Raw genomic sequence first — 3549 nt, 5'->3', positions numbered from 1 at the left:
ATTAAAAAATAGCGAAATTGAATAATGTTAAGTCATGACATCAACTTCGGTGATAGGTGCGCTATACCCAACACATCAACAATCACGGCACGTAATGAACTGGGAAAATAACCTTCTACAGCCTTCGAATAAACAAATAATCAAACCGACCAATCAGCGATTGCACAAGTTCTATTCCCAATTCAAGACCATTTCACAAAGATCAAAAGAAATTATCGCTGACTAAGTTAGCAGACGGGATCCATGATCCATCCAAAGAAGCCTAACCGACGGAATCCTCCTTCACAGCTAGCGGCGACCCAGCTCAGGCATGGTGGAGTGTCAAAGTAAGCAACCAGTAGCCAATCCTCCTCCCGGCGACTTGTTCCACGCTCCCATCCGTCTCCATCCCCATCCCCATCCCTGTGACACCATCTCCGTTTCCATCCCCAACCCAACCAAAACCATCGAGGAAAAATTAAATAAACCGCAATGAGAAAATATGAATAAAAGATGGATCAGTCTTACTGTCTAACATGGAATTAGGTAAGCAATCCTAATTATTGTGCACTTGCTCTCGACAAAGTCAAAGCAAGGGAGGGAGGGAAGGAGGAAGCCGCCTCGCCGTGCCGAACTGGTAGTTGTCGTACTACCACCACTACCAACCCACACGACGCCACCCTCAACGAACAACGAGATATACAACTCATTTCCCAACCGATCAATCATCGCCTACATGTAACATCACTCCCCGGCCTCTCACGGTTTAGGCCATAGAAATATGTGCGCCGTGCTGGCGATCCCTGATATATCAGCAGTCTTGCTTTGAAGGTGCGCGTTTTGTTCTCTTCTGTGCGTGAACGTTATGGCGTCAACGGCGTACTCGCGGCCGTCCAAGCCGCCGGGGCCGGCGGCCGGCGAGCGCCGAGGGCCTAGGCTGGCCAAGGAGCTGGGCAGGATCGAGCCCAAGAAACTCGGGATCGGGCTGGTGGCCGGCTGCTGCCTTGCGCTGCTCACCTACCTATCCTTCGCCCGGCTTTTCGCCATCTACTCGCCGGTATTTGGTAAGGGTCTTTGAATCCAAGTCCCCCTTAAGAATTCGTTTCTTGGATGTCTGATTAGTATTGCATGCTTACTGGTAAAAGTTCCCTGAATTGCTTGCTATCAGATAGCACGTCCTTGGTGATGAAGAACGCACCGCCGTCGACGACAACGGTGCCCGCCACAGAGGCCCAGCCGGTGCAGCAAGAGAGCCAAGTGGAGGAGGATAAAGATGTTCCTGACCCGGAGACGGACCCAAAAATGCCCAACTTACCAGAGACTACACGAAGGAATGAACAGAAGGAGGCCACGGTGACGAAGCCATGTGAGAACTCTTATTTTTCTCTCGCTTTTCTCGCCTGATACCCCACGATGGAAAAGAAAATGGAAACCATGATAACAATAGTTTCACTGTAACAACTTCTTGTCCGTTTAATTTTCATTCCCGAAAAAGAAAAGCTTGCATTCCTTTCTCGATGCACTTCAATTAGTTCGTGTATCGATACATTTCTCTGTTTTTTTTTTCTCCAGCTGGTGGAGATGTGGAGGCCAAGATCATCTGCGACGAGAACGGCGTTGACGAGGGCTTCCCGTACGCGCGCCCGCCTGTCTGCGAGCTCGCCGGCGACATCCGGATCTGTCCCAAGGAGAAAACGATGTTCTTCGTGAATCCGTCTGGCACCGGCCCATTCGACGCCAACGGCGAGAAGAAGATCCGCCCGTTCGCCCGCAAGGACGACTTCCTCCTCCCGGGCGTCGTGGAGGTTACGATCAAGTCAGTCTCCTCGACCGCAGCCATGCCGCAGTGCACGCGGCGGCACGACGTCCCAGCGGTGATCTTCTCTGTGGCCGGGTACACGGACAACTTCTTTCACGACAATACCGACGTGCTGATCCCGCTTTTCCTGACGACGTCGCACCTAAAAGGCGAGGTGCAGTTCCTCATCACCAACTTTAAGCCGTGGTGGGTGCACAAGTTCACGCCGCTACTGAAGAAGCTATCCAACTACGAGGTGATCAACTTCGACAAGGACGAGGAGGTGCACTGCTTCCGGCGCGGCCACCTCGGGCTGTACCGCGACCGCGACCTCATCATCTCCCCGCACCCGACACGCAACCCGCACAACTACTCCATGGTCGACTACAACCGGTTCCTCCGCCGCGCGTTCGGCCTGCCGCGCGACGCCCCGGCGGTGCTCGGGGAGGAGACCGGCGAGAAGCCCAAGATGCTCATCATCGAGAGGAAGGGCACGCGGAAGCTGCTCAACCTGCGGGAGGTGTCCGCGCTGTGCGAGAATCTCGGGTTCTCGGTGACCGTGGCGGAGGCCGGTGGCGACGTGCGCGGGTTCGCGGAGCGGGTGAACGCGGCCGACGTGCTCCTGGCGGTGCACGGGGCAGGGCTGACGAACCAGATCTTCCTGCCAACAGGCGCCGTGCTGGTGCAGATTGTACCGTGGGGGAAGATGGACTGGATGGCAACCAACTTCTACGGGCAGCCGGCGCGCGACATGCGGCTCCGGTATGTGGAGTACTACGTCTCGGAGGAGGAGACGACGCTCAAGGACAAGTACCCAAGGGACCACTACGTGTTCAAGGACCCCATGCACATCCACGCGCAGGGGTGGCCGGCGATCGCCGATATCATCATGAAGCAGGATGTCACGGTCAATATGACAAGGTTTAAGCCGTTGTTGCTCAAGGCGCTCGACGAGTTGCAGGAGTAGAGGAGCCTGCTGAATGCTGATTCGCTTTGGTTGGCTAGTTGGATTATTGGGGACAACTTGGATAGGCCAGCGCAGATGAATTACTGGGAGCTATCGTTAATTTTTTTTGCTTTGCCATTCAAATCAACTAAATTATTTAGTTATTTTCATTTGGAGGTCATTTTAGTCTCGTTGTTGTGAGAGGGCAGCTTGTTGTCGGAAGAGGTACAATAGGTTTCCACGTTGCCAATGTCGTTCGCAAGGCCGTTTGCTTACACGGCAGTGTTTTTTTTTTCCTTAATGAATAGCCAACATCTCTTCCTTCATAATGAAAAGCCAAGGTTCCTCCAAATATACTACTTAAAAAACATATAGTACTTCCTTCCTACGGTCTACCTTTCCGTGAGTCCCACGGTCTCCCGCAATGACGCGCTCCAGCCCACGCGCTGCCGCACCGTGTGCTCACTCGTGCTCCCGCCCACGCACTGCCACACCGCATGTGAGTGCGCGCTCATGCATAGACACACGCGCTCCCGCGCACTCACGTGAAGTGCAAAACAAATACATTGAACTAGTTTTAAAACATATATACAAGTTTTTTCTATTTTAACTAAGAGGCACTAAACTAGTGTAATTAAGCCAACAGCCAAGCCAGTACAGCCTGACGGCTCAAGCCAGCTAGATAAAACGACCTGGATGTGCGACATGTTGAGCCCTAGCACGGTTTGGAATTTTCTTATATTTTTTCTTTAATATTTTTACGAATACATGTCCGTTTCAAAAAATGTTAGATATAGTCTTTTATAGTCCATTGAAAGGATGAGAT

General features: G+C 52.3%; 1 protein-coding gene across 1 annotated transcript; it reads left to right on the top strand.

Annotated features, from left to right (window-relative positions):
• The first annotated feature begins 569 nt into the window (after positions 1 to 569).
• Positions 570 to 2973, top strand: LOC133930032 (beta-1,2-xylosyltransferease XAX1-like). The gene is made up of 3 exons (XM_062376723.1): positions 570 to 1043; positions 1148 to 1345; positions 1552 to 2973. The coding sequence occupies exons 1-3, from the start codon at positions 845 to 847 to the stop codon at positions 2742 to 2744; spliced, it is 1590 nt and encodes a 529-aa protein (XP_062232707.1). The 5' UTR covers positions 570 to 844; the 3' UTR covers positions 2745 to 2973.
• Positions 2974 to 3549: the final 576 nt, after the last annotated feature.

Source organism: Phragmites australis, chromosome 10, assembly GCF_958298935.1.
Source record: "Phragmites australis chromosome 10, lpPhrAust1.1, whole genome shotgun sequence".
Classification (NCBI taxonomy): domain Eukaryota; kingdom Viridiplantae; phylum Streptophyta; class Magnoliopsida; order Poales; family Poaceae; genus Phragmites; species Phragmites australis.
Note: the sequence above shows the minus strand (reverse complement) of the source record. Positions and strands in the feature narration are given on the sequence as shown.